Here is a 21,212-nt window from a genome sequence, read left to right as displayed (position 1 = left end):
CAGGCTCTGAGCTAACAGCGTGGAGCCTGCTTGGGATTCTCTCTCTCCCTGTTTCTCTGCCCCTCCCCTGCTCGTTTATGCACTCTCTCTCTCAACATAAATTAGTAAACTTTCAAAAAAAAAAAAAAAAGGAATGAATCATTGCATGCCATGATAAAAGTGAGAGAAAAGAGGAACAATGAATTATACTATTTGGGTAAAAAAACATAACAAACACACATAACATGATACTAAATATATGTAAAAATATAAAAAGTGAATTGGAAGTATATATACTAAACTCTTGACAGTGGTTCTCTGGGGAAGAAGAGAGAGGGGACTTAAGCTTTATTTATAGTGTTTTATTTCCTTTAAAAAAAAGGTTAAAAGTAAATATGACAAAACATTAATGGTTGTGAATTCTGAGTGGTAGAATATGGGTATTTGTTATCTTGTCCCAGATTGGACTTAGAAAAATGTGGGGGAGAAGAATGTGTAAATATCATTTAAATATTTTTAAGTGTTTGCCTAAGAGTTCATTTAGTATTCAAAATTTACACAATCTTACTATGGGAAATTTTAAGTGGTTTCCCTTCTTTTGATGTAGTTTTAAAAATAAACACTGAGGTTTTTTTAAAAATTGTAAAACAGCTTTATTATATGTCATTCTATTTCCATAGGACTGATTTCCAGCTCTGTAATTACTGGATCAAAGAGTGTGAAACTTTGAAACATTTGCTGCTTTCCAGGCAACTCCCAATATACATTACCTAGGGAAATCCTAACTTGAAATATTATAGATCTGGGAGTGCTTTTTATGAGACACAAAAGGTCCATCCTTTATTTAATCATTCTTAACTGATATTTAATTCTTCCACTTTGGAGCTCAATACCTTTGATACGTATACCTTTGCATTAATCTCTGGTTTAATCAGCATTTATCTAGGTAAAATGTTGACCTCACTAATGAATGAACACGAAAAGAAGACATTGTCACTCAAATCAGGAAGGGTTTTCGAAAGAGAGCTGTTCAAAAGTAGAAGCTCCCCATTACTGGAGGTAGGGAAGCAGAGACTTGGCAATTACTTGGCAGAATGTTATAAATTCCTTCTTTCATTCTTCAAACCTGTAGGGAACACCTTTTCCTTGAGCTACGTGCAAGGACGTAAAGACTCAGAGGTGAAAATTTTTAGGGTGCTGCCACCCAAGCCGACTTTCAAGAGTTTGGCTAAATGATCCAATCCTGTTGTTCTCTGAATTCTTTGTTGCTGGCTGGATCTTAATTTTAGGCTTTGGAAGGTGTGCCTGTGAACAACGGGAAATCCAGCAAATGAAACTAGCTTTTATGATTTTGATTAATTACGTTTCTTAGAACGATCCGTCAAACCTACTTGTGGGTGTTGGATACAAAGATCAATTCGGCCTGAAGGACCATTCAGGGGAGAGGGAAAGAGAGGCAATTCGGGCGGGGGGCTTCGAGAGAAAAAAAAAAAAAAAAAAGCAGTATCTACTAGTCTCTGAGCTCTGCTCATTTGGTGTACCCTGGACCCCGCGGTACCAAGCCCAGGAAACCCCACCCGCCAGCATCAGCGCCGGCGGGAGGCCAAGCAGCACCGGCCATTTGATAACCCGGAACTTCGTGTGCGGGGTCCCTGCAGCAGCGCGCACGGGGAAGCGTATGGGCGCTGTACCGCCCTGCGCCATGCCCTTCAGCCGGGCTCTCGGAGGAGAAAGCTCGCGGCTTGGGCCGAGGCGGTGGTCCTGGTGGTTTTCTTTGTAGTTGGCGGTCCGAGGCTAGGCCTCCAGTGGGAACGGCATCACCATGATGAGCGGACGGCCGGGCCGAGTGCCCTTACAGTTCCTGCCGGATGAGGCCCGGAGCCTCCCACCGCCCAAGCTGACCGACCCGAGACTCGTCTACATGGGTTTCTTGGGCTACTGCTCCGGCCTGATTGATAACGCGATCCGGCGAAGGCCGGTGGTGACTGCCGGTGAGGGCTGCGCGGGCGGGACCGGCTGGGAGGAGAGGGGGTCTCAGGGCTGTGGGTTGGTTCCTCCATAGGCTGCCCAAGGTCCTTTCGCTTTCCTGGGCCTTTCACCTAACAGGCCCCGCCTCGCCTCCCTGGGGCATCCGTGTCCCGGGAGCTCTTCAGAACCCGATAGGGCCAAAGTGTTATTTGGCACTTAACAATTGAGAACCATGAAACCCAAGGCCCCACAGTGAGTCTGTGAAGAACCCAGGATTGAACTGCCAGGTCCTCTCTCAGTTCGCGCCTTGGTGTGTGCAAGAGTGAGCGTACACTTTGTGTCATGCACTACTGACGCTACGTGCATTATAGCATTTAATTCTCAAAATACTTTACGGAAAGGTATTATCCGCAATGAAGAAATTGAGCTTTAGAGGGGCTAACGCAACTTGCCCAAGGTCATATGGTTGTTAAGTAGCCTGTTTTTAATTTTTTTTTAATGTTTATTTATTTTTGAGAGAGAGAGAGAGACAGCAGGGGGGAAGGCAGAGAGAGAGGGAGACACAGAATCTAAAGCAGGCTCCAGGTTCCGAGGTGTCGGCACAGAGCCTGCTATGGGGGCTCGAACCCAGGAACGGGGAGATCATGACCTGAGCCGAAGCCGGACACTTAACCCACTGAGCCACCCAGGCGCTCCTGAGTAGCCTGTTTTTAGACCTCAAGTCTGTATTTGAAAGTAGTGCTTCTCAAACTTAATGTACATACTGGTAACCTGGGGATCTTTTTAAAATGTGGATTCTGATTTATCAGGTCTGGAGAGAAGTGTGATGTTTACAAACTCCCAGATACTGTTGATGATGCTAGTCTAGAGACCCCCTTTGAGTAGGAGAGGATAAAACCAATGGGCTGTATTTTCTAGTAGCATGTCAGTGGCCGCCTGTCAGATAATGGCTGACACAGTAGCTGGGCAAAGGGCAGTGGATTTCCAAAGGGAAAAGAGGAGGGAAGCTTTGGAAGAGGTGTCTTTTTTTAAATGTTTTTATTTATTTTTGAAGGAGAGAGAGAAACAGAGCATGAGCAAGGGAAGAACAGAGAGAGAGGGAGACACAGAATTTGAAGCAGGCTCCAGGCTCTAAGCTGTCAGCACAGAGCCTGACGTGGAGCTCAAACCCACGAACTGTGAGAACTGTGAGATCATGACTCGAGCCGAAGTCAGTTGTTTAACCGACTGAGCCACCCAGGCGCCCCTGGAAGAGGTGTCTTTGAACTTAGCTATGATTTATTAAATTCTAGGAGAGTTTTTCAGGCCTTTGAGAAGCTAGTGGAAGTAAATGGAAGTAAGGGCCTCTGAATGGGGAACAGTTTGATGATTGAGTGTATAGAATAGGATAATGAGGGTAAGAAGGAGATTTAGGTAGATCAGGGCACATTATACTCTAGGCGGACAGGAACCTTTTTAGCTTTTGAGAGCTATTGGCGGATGGGGAGTGGAGAGATGTGGTAAGCAGGCTCCATGCCCAATGTGGGCCTTGAACTCATGACTGTGACATCAAGAGTCAGATGCTCTACAAACTGAGCCAGCCAGGTCCCCCAGGCCTTGTGTTTTGTTTTGTTTTTTTCTTTTAAATGTTTATTTATTTATTTTGAGAGAGAGAGAGCACACATGAGTGGGGAGGGGCACAGGGAGCATAGAGAGAATACCAAGCGGGTCCTTTGCTGTCAGCATAGAGCCTCACATGGGGCTTGAAATCAGGAACCCTGGAGAACATGACCTGAGCCGAAATCAAGAGTCAGATGCTTATCTGACTGAGCCTCCCAGGGGCACCAGGCCTTGTATTTTAAAAAGAAGGTCACCTTTGTCAGTGCAAAGCACTGATTGGAGCCGGGGAACTCAGTTAAGAAGAAAGCTAATACAGTGGTTCAGGCGACCAGGAATCACTTCACTTGTTCCTCTTTTGGCCACCTTGCAGCTGTATGTCGTGCCTGAAGTCCAGCTTTCAGCTCACCAAATCTTAGCGTTTCTAGTGCTCAAATAGTATTGAAATCCCATCTCCCTTAGACATGACCCTCCTCCATCCAAAGGAGTGGGCTTTGTCTACTTCTGCCTCTGGGGAGATGAGGTTTTCTCCCTTTTCATCACCACTCCACATTTGCCCCAGCATGTCACAGCTGCACTTCGCAACTCAATGGCCTTGCTCCTCTCTTTCCTGTCTGTGTTAGCTTGGACAAGTTACTTGGTCGGGCCATTCAGAGGCAAAATTTCTTCATCTGTAAAATGAGAGTAATTAATCTTTGCATATTTGTTGTGGGAATTAAGTGAGATTCTAGAGATAAAATGCCTGGCTTACAGAAGGTACTAGACAAAGTTTCTATTCCTTAGCTGTTGTTATGCAAACAGTTTACCATATATTTGTTTGTTCAGCATTTACTAAGTTCTTTCTTTGTGCCAGGAAGGGTTACATACCAGGTATATGGGGTGAGGAATACCGTCCCTGCCCTTGAAGAGCTCCTAGTCGAGTCAGACAAGTGAACAGTCCATTATGGGTCTAAGCATGACAGATAATGTGTTTTCATAGAAGTAGGTGAGCAGAGAGCACTTTGGGAGCACAGAGGAGGTACAGATTGGAGAGATACTATTCCAGAGGAAGAACATAGTGGTCAAGAGCACATGATTTTGGGTTTGACACCACTCCATTCTACTAGCCATTCAATTCTGGGGAAGTTACTTATCTCTTTGAGCTTTAGTTTCCTTACATATGAAATAGAGATAATATCTACCTCTGTGTGGCTGTGAGAACTAGATGAGATGATGTATAAAGCCCTTAACCTAGGGGCTAGGGGTGAGAGTTCCTGAGTTCCCCAGGGTTTCCTCGGTCTTGAGAACTTTATTGAAATGGTTCTCAGCAGCATTTACTGAAGCACATTATGTTTGTCTAGTTTAATGACGGTCATATAGCAGTATTCAGTAAGTATTGAATAAATAAATATATGTCGATTACAAGGAAGTCTAAAACATGGTCCCAGGCCTCGAAAGACTCACAAATCAGACAAGCATATCCATTTAAAAGGCCAAATGGTGTAAGTTTATGCATGTTGGGTAACAGCTGTGACAGAGGAGTGGGGAAGGAGAAAGATATGGTGGATTTTCAAACTATAGCCGTGGAAAGTATCTGGCATTCTGTGGGTAGCACTGGAATATTCTGTAAATGAAATCAAATTGTGCAGATCTTTTTCAAGTTAGCAGAAAATATTAAATAGAATTTTTTTCTTGAGCTTTTCTCCCATCGCAAGTTCTAAACTACTGATAGTAGTTACCACTTACCTGCTCTAAATTTATAGTCAGTTGGTATCTAAGTGTCACCCACAAAATTAAATATATTTATTGATTTCTAGTATAATATATCAGTAGTTAATGGTATTCTGCAAAGAACACCATGGCTTCCAAGTTTAAATTCACTTGGGGAGCCTGGGTGGCTCAGCCGGTTGAGCGTCTGACTTTGGCTCAGGTCATGATCTCGCGGTCCGTGAGCTCGAGCCCCGCATTGGGCTCTGTGCTGACAGCTCAGAGCCTGGAGCCTGCTTCGGATTCTGTGTCTCCCTCTCTCTGCCACTCCCCCACCCATGCTCTGTCTCTCTGTCTCTCTGTCTCTCTCTCTCTCTCTCTCTCTCTGAAAAATAAATAAACCTAAAAAAATTTTTTTAATTCACTTAATAAAGGGAAAACGATTGTGGAGGGGTTGTGCATGTGGTGGGAGGGAGGCCACCACTGAGAGGGAGAGAAGAGGTTAAGGAAAGGAGGACTTGGGAAGGGGCCAAACCATGCCCTTGAGGGCTGGGACACTAACATCACCATCTGAAACATTCAGGGAATCTTTTTCTATGAGGGATATACATAAGCATAGAGAGTCTAGGTCTTTGTGTCTGTGTCGTCCAGTGGCATACAGAAGGAGAACTCAGCACACTTTGTTTGCTGTATTGCAGGTGGCCCATTAGGGGGAGTGATGGCTGTTTGGGGTCAGGGAGAATGCGAAAGAGCCTGAACCCTGTCCAGTCCCAGATTGTAGTACTATTTTGAATTTTTATTGTTTTACACATTTTTCCAAAATATTTTTACACGCATTTTCTTTTGGTTTATATAATACTGCCACGAGAACGATAGGATAGGTATCATCTTTGTTTTAGAGGTAGTAAATTGACTTGCCCAAGACCTTTTATCCATTTATTAAATATTAAGTTCTGTCTACGTGCTGGTACACAAAAATGAATTAAACATTGGCTTTGTGTGGTAGTAGAGGGAAATAATCTATATAGCAGTTAACATGCTAATAGAGAGGAGTTCATCCTGTTTTAACCCTGTTAAGGAAAATTCTGGGATGACTTCTTAGCAGAAGTGATGTCTGAATTGAATCTTGAAGGATGGGGGCAGAGGTTGTCTGGGCAGAGAAATAACCAGTGGGTGGTATGAGGAATTAAAAGCAGTTCAGTATTGGGCGCCTGGATGTCTCAATCAGTTAAATGTCCTACTTTAGCTCAGGTCCTGTTCTCACAGTTCGTGGGTTCAAGCCCTGCTTCATACTCTGTGCTGACAGTTCAGAGCCTGGAGCCTGCTTTGGATTCTGTGTCTCCCGCTCTCTCTACCCCTCCCTGCTTGCACTCTGTCTGTCTCTGTCTCTCAAAGAGAAATTAAAAAAAAAAAAAAAGTTCAGTATAATGGGGTGCCCATCAGTATAATGGCTCAGTCAGTTAAGTGTCTGACCCTTGATTTCTGCTCCGGTCACAATCTCATGGTTGGGGAGTTCAAGTCCACATTGGGCTCTGCACTGATAGCAAAGAACTTGCTTGGGATTCTCTCTCTGCCCCTCCCCTGCTCTCTCTCTCTAAAAATTAATTAAAAATAAAAATAGAAGTAGTTCATTATTGCTGGAACACAATGTGCATATCAGGGAATGTTAGATAAAGATGGAAGAGTCAGCTCATGAAAGACCTGGGAGGTCATCTAGGAGTTTGGTCTCCTATTGGGTATAATTGAAGGAGAAAGGGCTGACAAGCTAGGTTTGTATTTTAGTTAAAATTCCTCTAGTGACAGGGTACAGACTGGGATAAGTGCAGAGTAGAAAATGAGATGAAAGGGAGCTTGAGTTCCCTGAAGTGAGGCAAGGAAATATTTACAAGGTAGAATTGGCAGGACTCAGTGACAGAATGTGGGGAAAGAGCATTAAAAAAAAAAGGGATGAGTACTGTGATCACCCAGGACTTGATTTCCTGGGTGATTGGTCTTACAAAAGGTGATTAGGAAGGAAGGAAGTTCGTTTGGGGATACGCAGGTGAACACACGTATCAAACATTTGGATATATCTGTTATTCACCTTGGGTATCTGAGTCGGACATACTTGCAGGTCACTAGAACATGGATGGTAAATAAAACTATAGGAATAAACGTATTCTTCAAAGCAATATATATGGGATAAGAAGAAGAGGGCTGGGGATAGAATTCTGGGGCATAGCTAGAAAATCAAACCTGTGGTTAGCCTTTTTTAAAAGATGTTACTGTATATAAAGTTCAGCCCTTTGGATCTCCCATTCAGACTTTAAATTTTGGCGTTCCCTAGATCACATGATTTGATCCTCCCCAGTCTCATTATAATAGGATGATTTTTTTAATCTAGTTTTCGAATAGGTACTCATACACATGGTACAAAATTTAGAAGGTAAGAAGAGAATTGATAGTGTAGCTGGCTGCTTTGGTAACCAGTAAATATGCAGATACAAATTGGTGTATGGAGACAAACCAAACTGCTTTCTGAGCATTTATAAAGGACTTCATCTCTGTCACATCGCATCCTGAACAGGTCCTGGAATACAAGTTAGTTTAGATCTTCAGGATTTTGTACTTAATCCACCTTTTCCCATAAAGAAATTTATAAAACCTAAATTTTAAAAATCTTGAGTTCGTTTTGCATAAGTAAATAAATGAATGAATAAACATGGATTCTATTCATAGTTATGTTTGTAGATTTAATGTTGGTTTTCATAATTGATGTCAGGGTCAAGGCTGTTTTTGCAAGAGAGCCATGTAGAAAAACCTTTTTTTTTAAAAAAATGGTGGAAGAAATAACAATAAATTACATATCTGAACTGCAAAGCTGTGATTTTAAATATACATTGATGGATTTTTGCTTTCTTTGGAATTTATTGTTTGAATTTCAGGTTTACATCGCCAGCTTCTATATGTTACTTCTTTTGTCTTTATTGGATATTATCTTTTAAAACGTCAAGACTATATGTATGCTGTGAAGGACCATGATATGTTTGCATATGTAAAATCACATCCAGAGGATTTTCCTGAAAAAGGTATTTCATTTATTTATTTGATTTATTATTTTTTGAAAAAGGTATTTCAGGGGCACCTGGGTGGCTCAGTTGGTTAAGCATCCAACTTTATGATCCCACGGTTCATGGGTTCAAGCCCTGCATCGGGCTCTGTGCTGACAGCTCAAAGCCTGGAGCCTGCTTTGGATTGTGTGTTTCTGTCTCTCTCTGCCCTTCACCTGCTCACACTCTGTCTCTCTCTCTCTCTCAAAATTAAATAAATAAACATAAACAAAAAAAGAGAAAGGTATTTCAAGTTACCTATAGTGAACCTCTTTCTTACCCTGTATCATTTGCCCTGGTTAATCTTATACATGCCTGTGGCTTCAGGTACATTCAGTATTCTGTTGACTCTCACATCATTGCCTATGTATTAGGATTCTCTTGAATTTGTATATCCAGTTCCTAGCTGAGTACCTCTGTGTCCCTCAGACAGCAAACAGATTTTATGTCCCCTCTGCCTCTGCAGACTTCTGTTCTGTGTTCTGCATCGGTGAGTGGCACTGTTGTCCACCTGGCTACTCCAGCCAGAAGCCTGGGAAGTGTCTTCCAGTCTTTCTGTGACCTCTCATTAGTCCTCAAGTCTTACCATTCTACTTCCTATTTCTCAATCCTAAACTCCCATCTGTCTCCCACTGCCACTACCCCAGTTCACACCCTTATAATCTCTTGCTTGAACTCTTGCACTTGCCTCCAGCACACCTCTGCCTTCAGTCTTACTGAAGATCATGTCTCTGGATAAATGTGGCTATGCATAATAATAGGCATTGCTTACAGTAGCTATCTATTGCCTATCGGACAAAATCCAGACTGTTTAGGAGGGCTTATTTCCCCAGGCTGAGCTAATTGCCTGCTAGAAAGACTTTGCCCATACCTTTTATCCACCACATAACATGTCTGTCTCCCTCACTAGACTGTAGCTTCATCTTTTTTCCTCAGCCCTCTAGTACAAAGCCTGTACTAGTAAGCAATAAATAATAGCTGATCTGATCTACACAAAAACCTGTCTCATCTCCTGTCACTCGTCTCCTGCCTTGTGAAATTCTGTGTCCTAAATCTGCCCTATATCCTGGGTAATGCTCGACTCTGTACCTTCTTGATCGTCCTCTTCCTCCATTTTTACCTGTCCACCTAGCAAATTCCAACCTAAGATTCATCATCTCAGAGAAGTCTTGGCCCAGCTACAGACAGGAATTTCCTCAGTACACTCTACTTACCACTCTTCAACTATGAATACGATTGTAATATAACTGTTGTCTTGTTTGTATTTTAATACATGTACATAATACAGATGTACATATATGTGAAGGAATGAATGAACGAATGTAGAAAAACTTTGAACTTACATAGATTTTAAAGAGATATTTAAATATTTACATATTCACAAAAATGTAATATTAAGCATTTAAATTTCATTATACTAAAGGATGGTCTCTAATGTCCTATTTAGCTCTAAAATTTTATTACTCTATTTAATATTCCCATAGCCTTTAGTCACATATGTGATGTTCATGGTGGATCAAAAAGGTATAGCTTTCTTTACCAATGAAGAATTCAAAGGCTAGAGTACAAAGCCATGAATAATGGATGTATCAGGGATGGGGAGTAGGCAAATGCATGTTAGCATTGGAATCTTGGAAATAGTGATTCCTAACAGACCCAGTGGCAGAGCAGTCCTCGGTCCCAGGCCTGTGGCTCATTGCCTCCTGTTTATACTAGCTCCCTCTGTCAGTGGGAGCCTGTGTAGCCTTACAGACTCATTCTGTCTCTGAGCAGCATATCAGTGGCAGGTGTGCTGAGAGCCTCTTGCACTGACAGCAGGGACATGGAAAGCTTGACCACCTTGACTCCTGGTCCTGCAGCTGACCTGTGCTCCTCCCTGCTTATTCCTTCCATTACCCCGTCAGCCAGGGCCCCCTGGCAGCGCTTTGTCCCTCTGGGCAGCCATCTGGATGTCACCAGAGTCTTCCAAAGTTACCCTTCATCCATTGAAACAGTGTCTCAGGGATTGCCAAGCTATGGTTGAGGACAAGAACCTAAGAAAATTCCTAGAGGAGTTTCTGTCTACGAGAATATTAACTGTTAATTTTTCTTTAGGAAATACGATTTTTAAAACATAACTTAAGGGGCTTCTGAGTGGCTTAATTGGTTTAGCATCTGACTTCAGCTCAGGTCATGATCTCACGGTTCCTGGGTTTGAGCCCTACATTTGGGCTCTGTACTGACAGCTCTAAGCCCAGAACGTGCTCAGATTCTGTGTCTCCCTCTCTCTCTGACCCTCCACGACTTGTGTTCTATCTCTCTCAAAAATAAATAAACATATAAAATAATTTTTTTTGTGATCTTTCCTTTTTATAGATAAGAAAACTTACGGTGACTTTCTTGAAGAATTCCATCCAGTGCGTTGAAGTCTCCAAAATGCTTACTTTGGTTTCACTGATACCAGTTATGTCTGAATTTTGTGAAACATGTTTCCATGATACCTGAAGTTTATGTTAATCTGTATGTTAACACTTTGTGATTAAAATGGTCATCATGAACACTCTTGACTCCTTTTTGTCATAAGAAAAATAATTCATTGGAGAATGGTCCGTTTCCATTCACCCAATTTTTTTTTTTAATTTTTTTTTTTAATGTTTATTTATTTTTGAGACAGAGAGAGACAGAGCATGAACGGGGGAGGGTCAGAGAGAGGGAGACAGAATCCGAAACAGGCTCCAGGCTGTCAGCACAGAACCTGACGCGGGGCTCGAACCCACAGACCGCGAGATCGTGACCTGAGCCGAAGTCGGACGCTTAGCCGACTGAGCCACCCAGGCGCCCCCATTCACCCAATTTTAAGAAGACATCTGGCAGATTTACAGTGGAGTTTAGGTGGGGGCCTGGGTGGCTCAGTCGATTAAGCCTCCAACTTCAGCTCAGGTCATGTTCTCACAGTTCGTGGGTTCAAGCCCTGCTTCAGGCTCTGTGCTGACAGTTCAGAGCCTGGAACCTGCTTCAGATTCTGTGTCTCCCTCTCTCCTTCCCCTTCCCCTGCTTTCTCTCTCTCTCTCTCTCTCAAAAATAAATAAACATTAAAAAAAAATTTTTAATAAAATAAAATGGAGTTTAGGGGCACCTGGGTGGTTCAGTCAAGCATTCCTGACTTTTTATTTTGGGGCCTGCTTAAGATTCTCTCTTTCTCTCTCAAAATAAATAAAAAATAAAATGAAGTTGAGTTGAGTTAGCAAACCAGCCTGTGGGCCAAATGTTGTCCGCTGCCAGAATGGTTTATTGGAATATAGCCATGCTTGTTTGCCTGTCTATGGTTGTTTCCATGCCATACTGACAGAGTTGAGTAGTTGTGACAGACGTTATGGCCTGCAAAAGCTGAACTATTTAATATATGGCCGATTACAGAAAAAGCTTACCTGTTCCCAGTGCTGGTAAAAGCAAAATAAAGTAACCCAGATTATGGAGGGTTTTCTGAATTTGCAGAATAATTTGGGCTTGATTCTATAGGTGGTGGGAAGTCACTAAAGGCTTTTTAGTGGAATAGCACAGTCAGGTTTGTATTTCTGAGCTCTCTGCAACAATCAATATAAAGGGTGGTTTAGGAGGAGACTCAAGACCAGAAGAACTGTTAGAAAACTGATACTGCAAAAGGGTCTTTGGTTATGATCCAGGGATCACCCAGGAGAAAATGGGCTCAGCAGCTAACACTGTCTACAGCAGAGCTTGGTGTGATTAAAGGTAAAAACCCCACCTAACTGGAACAAATTTACCCTTTATCACTTCCCAAATCCAAATGTTTATCCAAAATGTGTTTGTTTGCAAGCTCAGATTTTATGATCAGATTAGTTTGGGGAGATTAATAAAATTATTTCTCAATACATTATATCAAATTAGAATGAGTATACGCACGTGGTTTCTGGACAAAATCAGATGAGTTCCATCTATTTTCTTGGGTCTCACTTGTTAAAAATGAAATTATGTCTGAGAAATTACTTTAGAACCTAATGAAGATAGGGGCCCCTGGGTGGCTCAGGTCATGATCTCACTGCTCGTGAGCTCAAGCCCCACATCGGGCTCTGTGCTGACAGCTCAAAGCCTGGAGCCTGCTTTGGATTGTGTGTTTCTGTCTCTCTGCCCCTCCCCTACTCGCTCTCTACTCTCTCAAATATGAAACAAATTTTTTTAAAACTAATGAAGATATATATAAGTACAAAGTTTTGGGTTGTTTACTGCTACTGCAATAAATACATTTATAGTTCACTTGTGGTTGGCGGGTACATGAGTGTGAACCATTCATCCCAAGGGACTTTGCTATGCCTTAGTTCTGGAGGGTAAAAAGCAAGGGCTAGAGCAAATACATGGTAAGGGTGGGAGAAAGTCAACCTATAATAATAGCACTCACATGCCAGGTGCTTTTGATTCATCATCTTCTTTAATTTCCATAACAATCTCGTGAGGTAATACTATCCCATTTTATAGATGAGGAAATTTAGGCTCCGGTGAGTTGAATAATGTCCAAGATCACATGGTAAATGACTGCCCAGAGAAAGGATGTGAATTTCAGTTGGGCCAGGTGCTAAAACCTACATCCTTTCTGGCATACCACACTGGCCAGGTAATACCTAGCCCCTCATGAAGCACTGGCCACCACCCCAAGCTGCTAAGACGGTGAGGGGAGCTGTGAATAACAGCAAGCATCCTAAAGGTGACCTGGTGCCAAGTCCACAAGCTGGTGCTCAGAGCGAGAGAAGCATCCCAGAGAGCCAAGTCGCCTTTGCTTCCAGCGGCAGGTCCAGGCCTTTCTGGTCTGCGTCAGAGCCAGTGAACTGTTCCGTGTCCTCATCAGAGTCTGCCCTCTGCCACTTAAAGGGATCTGTGGAGAGCCGAAATTTAAAAAACCGAGTCAGTATAAATTCATACAACGTGCCTATTTAGGTAGGAAAAACAACGCAGCAGCTCATTGCTGTAGGGAAATCTGGCAATGCAGTTAGCAGTGTAAGAGTTGGGGTGTCAGAGCTGCGGTAACAGCTAGTTTCACCTCCGCGTTTCACTCACAAGGAAACTGCAATGCAGACAGGTGAAGTTGTCTGGGGTCATACAGAGTCAGTGGTAGACCCAAGACCAGAGCCCAGATTTTTTAACTTCTGCTGTACCAGATAGCCTCCATGAACATCAGGTTACGGTGTGCTCAAACGGTGCAGAATGGCTGCTGTCGTCTTTGAAGGAGTTGGGTGCAGTTTCTTTTCTATTTTGTTGCTAAGGTTGACACTAACAAATTGGATTTTTGTTCTAGTTTTTTTTTTTTTAATGTTTATTTATTTTTGAGACAGAGAGGGACAGTGAGAGCAGGGAAGGGGCAGAGAGAGAGAGACACACACACACAGAATCTGAAGCAGGCTCCAGGCTCTCAGCTGTCAGTACAGAGCCCAACACGGGGCTCGAACCCACGAACCATGAGAGTTGGAGCCAAAGTTGGAGGCTTAACCAACTGAGCCACCTAGGCGCCCCGTTTTTTTTTTTTTTTTTAATTAAAGTATAGTTGACACACATAGAGGGGGTTTCTCTCCAGCCCAGGCTGCAGGGTTCTAAGGTTCTAGGGCAATCCACTAGCACAGAGAAAGGGAACTGGATTTGAGTTAAGCCAGGGTGCATTCATTTCCTGAATAACCTGGGACTCTTTTTACTTCTCAGGCCCCCAGTTTTTCATCTGTAAAAGGGAATGATAGTTCCATTAGAAAATTGATATGCAAGTGATTTTTTGTTTTTTTAATTTGAGAGAGAGAACGAGGGAGAGAGTGCCACTGGGGGGAGGGGCTGAGCGAGGGAGAGAGAGAATCCTAAGCAGGCTCCACGCTCACCGCGGAGCCCTACATGGGGCTCGGTCCCATGACCCTGGGATCACGACCTGAGCCAAAATCAAGAGTCAGAGGCTCAACCCACTGAGCCAGCCAGGTGCCCCATATGCAAGTGATTTTTAAATTAGAAAACTATTGAAGTGCCAGTAGTTGTTTTTACTAATACTGTTATGATTCAGTGAAGAAACAGCAACCCGGGGAAGTGAGCCAGTGAAACCAAGGCCTTAGTGGTAGAGTCAGAACTTGAACCAGAGCTGTTGACCCAAGCATTCACACACTTGCTAGTAAATGCACCCATGCACAAACACATATATGTGCACATAAGGTATGCATTCACAGGCCACCTTTCTTATTATCACCATGCCGTTCGTGGCCATTACTTACCAGTTCTGGGTCCAGAGAGTAAGACAGGCCTGGCCTTGAGCCCTCCCAGGTCCTGGTCTCAATACCCTGCAGTGAGGGTACCTGTCTGAGACCCAGGCTCTCCCTCTCCCACTGGGCTGTGCACTGCTCCAGCTCACCTCCCCTGGAATATCCCTCAGTGGACTCTGACACCCACCAATGAGCCACCATTACCTTCCCTAGAGTCCGAGGCCTACTTGGCCTGTCCCATTATCTCCTGGTATGTCCTCGTCACCTCCTCAGCTTTCAGGGTAAGGTGGGTGAGGATGTGATGAAGGCTGGAAAAGTGCAGGTGGAACTGGGCTTCCAGGTCCAGCTGCCCCAAGATCCTCTCCTCCTCATCCTTCTCTGTCTTTGCAGCTTCATTCTCAGCCTCACTGGCCCTGCCATCTGCCACCTTGGACCTCCACTCCTCTCGGGGCAGCAGCCCGTGGTCCACATCCACGCGGATGGCCTTGAGCATGGTGAAGTAGTTGTAGAGATCAGGGGCCCCATCCTGGGCCCGGTGCCCGTGCACATTAAACTGCATGTCCCGCAGGAGGCTGGGGATCATCACCACCTGCTCCATGTTACGCACCACGGCCGAGTACCGGTCCATGACAGTCAGCAGGCAGTTCTTGGGGTAGTGCTTGGTTTGCACCCGCATGATGGCTGCTGCTTCCATGCCGAGTCCAGCAGACTGCCCCAGCACTATGTCGAGACCATTTTTATGTCCGGAGGTGACAGCAGTTTGACAGGATGCCAAAGCCCGCCAGTGGGTCAACACAAACCTGTTTTAGGCCAATCCCAGGGCTTGGGCACCAACATCTATATCAGGCGATCCATCTGCCCAGAGACAGACCTGCCAGCCCTCTGTCTGTCATTTCAGCACTCTGTGACCGCCTCAGCAAGCACCCGCCTCCTCCTTCACCAGCGCAACTGGCTTGTTAGAGGGAAACTTTTCTCTTTGGCAACCAGTGTGCTTGACCCCAGGGCAGTCATGAGTTCTTTCGGGTTATCTGAGACCAAGCTGCCTCTTCACTGACTGCCTCCTTTTTTTTTTTTTTTTTTTTTTAATTTTTCTTAACGTTTATTTATTTTTGAGAGACAGAGAAAGACAGAGAGTGGGCAGGGGAGGGGCAGAGAGAAAAGGAGACACAGAATCTGAAGCAGGCTCCAGGCTCTGAGCTGTCAGCACAAAGCCCAACATGAGGCTCAAACCCACGAACCGTGAGATCATGACCTGAGCTGAAGCTGGATGCTTAACCGACTGAGCCACCCAGGCGCCCCTTCACTGCCTGCCTCTTAATGTACAAGTTCACTTCTTTAGCCTGGGGTGCCTCAGCTGCTAAATGAACTAGGGAGGAGGGTCATGAAATGAAACAGCTCATTATGGGGCAAAGAGCACTGACATAGGAGCCAGAAGCCCAGTTCTGCAACTTCCCAGCTGCGTTTTCTGGTTGTTTGCTGGCTAACACTTATTGAAAACCTACTTCACATCAAGTTCTGCACTAAGTTAAAGTAACTTGCCCATGGCCCCATTGGAGCTGGGATGGCAGCCCAGGACCACTTCACTCCCACCTCCAGTCAGAGCTCTAGACCTATGTGTGAGGTTGCATAAGTTGTACATGTTAAATGCATCCGTATCCTGATCTGTAAATTTCAGGTGTTGTGATGATTAAATAAGATAAAGCCATTGAAAATGCTCTGTAAACCACAAAGCACAGTTCCCAGGTGCATTATCTGTGCAGATACTAGATGAATGCAGGTCACTGTCAACTTTAACCTACAATTCCAGCAGTTACGATGCTTCCTCTTCACCACCGACCTAGTCCTTTGACCAGCAGTCTTAGAAGACAGTAATCTTTTGCAAAACCACGTTATCACAGTTGACACACTGCATTTGCTCTATTATTTATGAGATAATTAGGAAAACTGAGACCCAGAGAGTGGCTCAAAGTTGTGCAACAAGTAAGTGTCAGAGTCAAGTGGAGAACAAGTCCTTCCAAGTTCTGGTTCAGGCACCTGCTCACAACACCACCTTGGGTGGAAAGATCTGCTAGGTGCTTCTGCCCCAGCAATGGGGAGAGAGGAGGAGAGCATAGGGAGGGGATCTTGTCTCACCTAAGCCACTCTCAGCCCTACCTCAGGGCGGGAGTCCCCTCTGCATTCACTTGACTCACTCTCTTGACTCCACTCGCCCATTCCCTACCACTCCTATGGCCAGAGATACAAGAAAGTTCATCTTTATTTCTAAATGAATTCTACCTGCCTTTAGCCCCTCCCATTAAATTAAATTGTAATATTCACCCCATCCCACCCCAAAGTTGCCTACCTTAACTATGCTTCTGTTAGCACAACAGGGTTGTGTGAAACACCATTTCCCAGTCTTTAACTTTCTCAATCCCCACTGTATCCCTATGGGGCAGAAAAACACTGGCAGCCCTCTTTTCAGACAAGGAAACAGCTGAAAGGAGGAGGTACTTGTCCAAGGGCTCAAACCTGACAAGATGAGGCTTGGCACAGCTCTCCAGCCCTCAGAGGAAAACCAAGGTCGGCCCTCTCTCCAAGTGCCCTTCCTGGGCTGGCCATGCACATAGCCACAGGTAACCTGGGGTCATCCTGCGTTAGACAGGTGGCCTTGCTTCTCCAGGGCAGAGAGGACAGCCAAGTCCAGGCCACAGGCTTGCTGTGAAGGGCAAAGCTTCCACTTTAACCTGTAAAGTTTCCTGTATCACAGATTGTGGAGTGGAACAGAGAACATAAGCTAGCTCTTCCTCCCCATGGCTATGTGGCCCCGGACTAGTCACCGCTCCTCTCTGAGCCTCAGCTTCCTCCTATAGTGTAATCATGATGACATTGATTGAGGGCTTGCTTTTCTAAGCAAAGTGCTTAGAACAGAACTCAATCCTCCCAGCAATGACATGTGGCAGGAGTTGAGGAAATTGAGGCCTATGGGGGTAAAGTAACCAGCCTAAGAATACACATTATTAGTCCTTAAGCAAGGAGGAGTTGAGATGAGTAATAACTCCCACCATGGAGATTACAGATGATATTTACGAAATATCTGGTATATCGCGACCTCAATAAATTTGCACTGCCTCCTGGCATTTCTGTTTTCCTCCTTCTGTCCTCCCAACCCCTCTTTTATTCCCTCATTCTAGGACTTGCTACATACATTTCCATTCACTGTGCACCTGTCCCAGGGCCCAGTGCTGCAAATGTTCGGTAGATACTAGCTGATTAATGACCATTAGATTCACTTCTTGCGGGGCGCCTGGATGGCTCAGTCAGTTAAGCGTCTGACTTTTGCTCAGGTCATGATCTCACAGTTTGTGAGTTTGAGCTCCACATCAGGCTCTGTGCTGACAGCTCAGAGCCTGGAACCTGCTTTGGATTCTGTGTCTCCCTCTCTCTCTCTCTCTCTCTCTCTCTATGCCTCCCCCTGCTTGTGTGTGTGTGTATGTGTGTGTGTGTGTGTGTGTGTGTGCGCGCGCGCGCACGCTCTCTCTCAAAGATAAATAAATAAATGTAAAATTAAATAAATAAATAAAAGATTCACTTCTTGATACATTCTAGTGCCTTTGGTCATAATGTCCAGTCGCCTTGAAAAACAGCGTCCTGGGGCGCCTGGGTGGCGCAGTCGGTTGGGCGTCCGACTTCAGCCAGGTCACGATCTCGCGGTCCGTGAGTTCGAGCCCCGCGTCAGGCTCTGGGTTGATGGCTCGGAGCCTGGAGCCTGTTTCCGATTCTGTGTCTCCCTCTCTCTCTGACCCTCCCCTGTTCATGCTCTGTCTCTCTCTGTCCCAAAAATAAATAAAAAAACGTTGAAAAAAAATTAAAAAACGAAAAACAGCGTCCCTGGCTTGGCAGGAGGCAGTCGTGAGGACTCTGGCCGGTGAGGGAGCCTGAGCATCCGCAGCTACTGCTGGTGCTAACATTGAGACTCTTTTCCAGAATTGCTCCTCAGGGAAGGAGGGACGTGATGTACTCCTGTTCTGACAGTCTTCATTGTCCAGGTTGCTCTCCCCCTACTTTACTGCAAACTAAACTCTTAGCAAGACACACGGGCCCAAAATTACCTCCACCAGTCAGAGGGGTAAAGAATTTGCATAAAACTGTTTCCTACACTATGAGTAGAAAAAAGCAAGTTTTCTAAATTAATAGAGTAAGTGAAAGAATTTAATTTTAACAGGGTACTTAAGTAAATATTTGATTAACTCATTTCCAGCCCTAAAAGTTGTTTTTTTTTTTTTTTTACCTTCGTTGGGAAAACCATTCTTTAAATGTTTTCTCCTCAGAAAAATGGGCTTCCTTTGTAATCGAACATCCAAGATGGCTGAGCAGTGGGTACAGCCAAAGACCACGAGCCTGGACACTGTAGTTCGGGTTTGGGGCTGCTGCCAGGCCCACTTGCAAGCAGGCACCCTGCACCCTGGGGTCCACGGTTGTAAAATGAAGGGATGGGAGGTCTCTGAAGGGAAGGCCCTTTCAGCCCTAATTGTGTAACTTCTTCTGAACCCATGTCCAGGTCCCTAAGGGCATTACCCTGCCTTAGTTCTTGTGTTTTGAACCTAGCCCTGGAAAACATGATGTGGACAGGGCTGGGGGAGCTGACCCTGGCATGGTGGGCAGGCCAGAAGTGCCCTGCAAGTGGCCTGGGGCCGACCAAGGCCTCCCAGGGCCTCCTCCCATCTATTCAACGAGGAGGCCGATCTTTGTTAGAGCCTCTCCAGCTCAGACTTTGAGGGAGTCCACCTGAGCACAGGGCCCCCGTGCCCTTCTGTGTCATTCTTCCTCTGCCGTTTGTGTCCCAATCCCATCTTGGGCCAGTCTGTTCCCAGATGTGTTCCTGGACCTGGCCCAGAGGGACCAAGTGAGTGCCACGTGTGTGAGTGAGCAAATGGGTGTCAGTGAAAAAGGGAGAAAGTGAAAAAATTGGTAATTAGGAGAATAAAAGGCCCACGTGAGTAAGTGCAGACCATACAAGGAGCCCTGGGAAGGAGGACACGGCCGGTGTCCAGCCAGCAGGCTACAAACTGAGGCTGCCTCCAGGTCTGCCTGGCAGATGGAAGGCCCTGGATGAAATGTTGCTGAATTAGCGGCTGCCCAGTGTCTCCGATTAGAAGACAGAGAGACGGGATCTGAGGGGATAGGCTGAACTCAGACAAGTTCTAGGAGTGAGGAGGGGAAAGGAGGAAGACAGGAAAGAAGGGACGTGGGCTCTTTTCAGGGGATTTAGTAGGGCAGGAGAGGTGGTTCTGATTCAGCCAGGTCCACTGGACTCAGGTGTCCTTGCTCTCAAGACGCCACATCCCAGGGCTGGGAGATTATCTGTTCCAGCTGGGCCACTGCAGGTAAGGAGGTTCTGGCCATGGAGAGGACAAAGGTAGCAGAAGCTGGACTAGATCTCAAGTGTCACTGAGTTTCCTCAGTCTTCCTTTCTCCCCCTGCCTTCCCCCGCTCTCAGGTGGGGAAACTGAGGCTGAGTGAGGCACTTCACTGGCATGGCCTCTGCAAAGCTGACAGTGGCCTCATCCTCAAGGTATCTGAATGCCCCAAGTTGGATAAACCAATATGGCCCCAGATGGTCAGGTCAAGGCCCCCAAGGGCCAGGCCAGGAACACCATGTGAATGTGGTACAAGGGGTAAGATGATGAGGTTGTGCTCTGGGACTGCCAGTGTCCAAGTAACCCTGGCTGGACTTCAGCCCACGCAGCTACAGAATGGACTCAGACTATGGTTGCGACAACTTTTCTTAGGTTGATGGTTTTTTAAAGTTTATTTATTTATTGAGTAATTTCTGCCCCCAACGTGTGGCTTGAACTCATGACCCCGAGACCAAGAGTCGCATGCTCCTCTGACTGAGCCAGTCAGGCACCCCCAAGTTTTCTAGTTTTAAAAATGACTCTTTTTTGTAAGTTTATTTATTTTGAGAGAGAACACGCTCAAAGGGGAAGGGCAGAAAGAGAGAGAGAGAGAGAGAGAGAGAGAGAGAGAGAGAGAGAGAGAATTCCAAGCAGGCTCTGCACTGAGCGCAGAGCCTGACGTGGAGCTCGAACCCATGAACTGTGAGATCATGACCTGAGCCAAAACCAAGAGTTGGACGCTTAACTGACTAAGCCGCCCAGGTACCCCCAAAATGACTTTTATATGCTCATCATCATCATCATCATCTGATATCTATGGGCCTCAGGCTGCTTTTCTTTACACTGTTACTTCAGTCCTGACCTATGGGGGAACACATGGGGTCAAAAGTCAAGAACTTTTATACGCCCTTACTCCCAGTACTTGAACCCCTCTGGTGTGCTCCTATTCTCTGGGGTGCCACAGGGAGGCAGGAGAAAGCAGTTGGTTCCTGCTTTCCAGAACCTGGCTCCCTCTGTCACCCAGGGGACCTCATATATTGAGAGCTTATTCTGCTCGCACTGTGCTGGGCCTGGGGATATAGCAAGGCACAAAGCAGACACAGCACTCACTCAGGCACTTTATATCTAGTGGGGAGAAAGCCACAAAGAACATATGCACAGATAAATATAATACTACATTGTGACATGTACTAGAAATAAAATAACTAAAATAATGAGCTAGAGCCTTGCTACTTAGTACAAGTGTGGTCTGCAGACCAGCAGCATCTAACCACCAGGGAAGGGAGTTCATCAGAAAT

General features: G+C 45.2%; 2 protein-coding genes across 2 annotated transcripts; one reads left to right on the top strand and one right to left on the bottom strand.

Moving 5' to 3' along the window:
- The first annotated feature begins 1,627 nt into the window (after positions 1-1,627).
- On the top strand, positions 1,628-10,857 carry NDUFC2 (NADH:ubiquinone oxidoreductase subunit C2). Its single transcript, XM_060605523.3, has 3 exons — positions 1,628-1,970; positions 8,154-8,297; positions 10,674-10,857. The coding sequence occupies exons 1-3, from the start codon at positions 1,802-1,804 to the stop codon at positions 10,721-10,723; spliced, it is 363 nt and encodes a 120-aa protein (XP_060461506.2). The 5' UTR covers positions 1,628-1,801; the 3' UTR covers positions 10,724-10,857.
- A 1,875-nt stretch (positions 10,858-12,732) lies between these two features.
- Positions 12,733-15,339, bottom strand: THRSP (thyroid hormone responsive). Its single transcript, XM_060605522.3, has 2 exons — positions 14,741-15,339; positions 12,733-13,182 (listed from the first exon to the last, which is right to left on the bottom strand). The coding sequence occupies exon 1, from the start codon at positions 15,228-15,230 to the stop codon at positions 14,760-14,762; it is 471 nt and encodes a 156-aa protein (XP_060461505.1). The 5' UTR covers positions 15,231-15,339; the 3' UTR covers positions 12,733-13,182; positions 14,741-14,759.
- Between the last annotated feature and the right edge of the window lie 5,873 nt (positions 15,340-21,212).

This window comes from Panthera onca, chromosome D1 (assembly GCF_046562875.1).
Source record: "Panthera onca isolate mPanOnc1 chromosome D1, mPanOnc1 haplotype 2, whole genome shotgun sequence".
NCBI lineage: Eukaryota > Metazoa > Chordata > Mammalia > Carnivora > Felidae > Panthera > Panthera onca.
This window is presented reverse-complemented; position numbering and strand designations above follow the sequence as displayed.

Bases quoted from the DNA above. Each gene is read 5' to 3' on its own strand.
- NDUFC2 (XM_060605523.3), top strand. From the start codon at position 1,802: ATGATGAGCGGACGGCCGGGCCGAGTGCCCTTACAGTTCCTGCCGGAT. The intron at 1,971-8,153 runs GTGAGGGCTGCG...TTTGAATTTCAG, and splicing joins AAGGCCGGTGGTGACTGCCG to GTTTACATCGCCAGCTTCTA. The intron at 8,298-10,673 runs GTATTTCATTTA...TCCTTTTTATAG, and splicing joins AGAGGATTTTCCTGAAAAAG to ATAAGAAAACTTACGGTGAC.
- THRSP (XM_060605522.3), bottom strand. From the start codon at position 15,230: ATGGAAGCAGCAGCCATCATGCGGGTGCAAACCAAGCACTACCCCAAG.